Below are 1,411 nucleotides of genomic sequence, written 5' to 3' on the forward strand. Positions count from 1 at the left end.
AGTTTATTACCATTCTTTGATAAGTTATGTTGGAGCTTTATTTGGATTTATTGCTTTTATATTATCTCTAAGAAATTATACACTTAGATATCAATTTTCTCAATTTGGAATAATGATTTTAAGCCTTTTACTTGTGGTAACTCAATCAGTTTTTATGATTGCTAATACTTATAGAGGCCTAATTTGGTTCATACTTCCTTCATGTCTTGTTATATGTAATGATATATTTGCTTATATTGTTGGTAAAATTTTTGGAAAAACTCGACTCTTCAGACTTTCTCCAAAGAAAACGGTTGAAGGATTTATTGGAGCTTCTATTATCACTATTTTTGCTGCAATTATTCTTGGTAATGTTCTCTCCAAAAGTCAGATATTTATTTGTCCTCAAAATGAATTACTTGAAAAACCTTTTTCAATGTGGTATGAATTAAAATGTGATCCTAATCCTGTATTTCTTCAAAAACCATATAATATTCCACCATTTTTACATTTTATTTTCGGTAAAGAACCTATTCTAATTCCAGATTCACAATTCCATGCCATTGCTATTGGTATTTTTGCTGCTTTTGTTGCTCCTTTTGGTGGATTCTTTGCATCTGGTCTTAAAAGAGCTTTAAGAATTAAAGATTTTGGTTCTGCTATACCTGGCCATGGTGGAATCACTGATAGATTTGATTGCCAAATTCTTATTGGTTTGTTTACATATTTATATATTCGTGCATTTATCTTTACAAATCCCAAATCAGTATCTTTAGATATTGTCATAAAATTAGCTAAAATGCTACCAGAACCAGAAATTCAACATTTAATTTCTGTACTGTCTAGCCATATATCCAGTCAACAATAAATTTTAATTTCAATTTTTCTCTTTAACTCATATATTCCTTCTATTCTCCTTTAATTTATTGAAATTAATATAAATATTTCTAAGAGCTTATTAATAATTAACCAAATCTTTGAAAAAAAAAAAATCTATCTTTTTCTTTATTTCATCATCTTTTATGTACTAATTACTTTTTTTACCCTTTTCCCCACCCTCCTTGCATGCATTTTCTCCCCTTAAGTCTATTATATCTAATAGTCTTCCACATAAATAAATAACTACGTCATTTATTGCATGCATGCATTTAATTACGTGTTTTAAAGTTATGCTTTAAAATATATTACAAGACATTATTTAATTATTATTATGACTTGAAATTTCTTTTTTTCATTCTTTATTAAATAATTCTAAATTGTGATGATATATTTAAAAAATATTAATTTTAGTGGTATTCTGTATTTGAAATTCATCGCGATTTGAAGAAAACAATCGNCTATATTATTGGTATAATTATTTTTTAACCATATACAATATTATGTGCATTATAATAAAATTACACAATTCTTCCGCTAAAAATGTATTATGATG

The 1,411-nt window shown here is 26.4% G+C and overlaps 1 protein-coding gene across 1 annotated transcript; it reads left to right on the plus strand.

Annotated features, from left to right (window-relative positions):
• The first annotated feature begins 112 nt into the window (after positions 1 to 112).
• On the plus strand, positions 113 to 847 carry Chro.70059 (cytidine diphosphate-diacylglycerol synthase). Its single annotated transcript, XM_659901.1, has 1 exon — positions 113 to 847. One exon carries the CDS (start codon positions 113 to 115, stop codon positions 845 to 847), a length of 735 nt encoding a protein of 244 aa, XP_664993.1.
• The last annotated feature ends 564 nt before the right edge of the window (positions 848 to 1,411 follow it).

Source organism: Cryptosporidium hominis, assembly GCF_000006425.1.
Source record: "Cryptosporidium hominis TU502 chromosome 7 CHRO017009, whole genome shotgun sequence".
Taxonomy (NCBI): domain Eukaryota; phylum Apicomplexa; class Conoidasida; order Eucoccidiorida; family Cryptosporidiidae; genus Cryptosporidium; species Cryptosporidium hominis.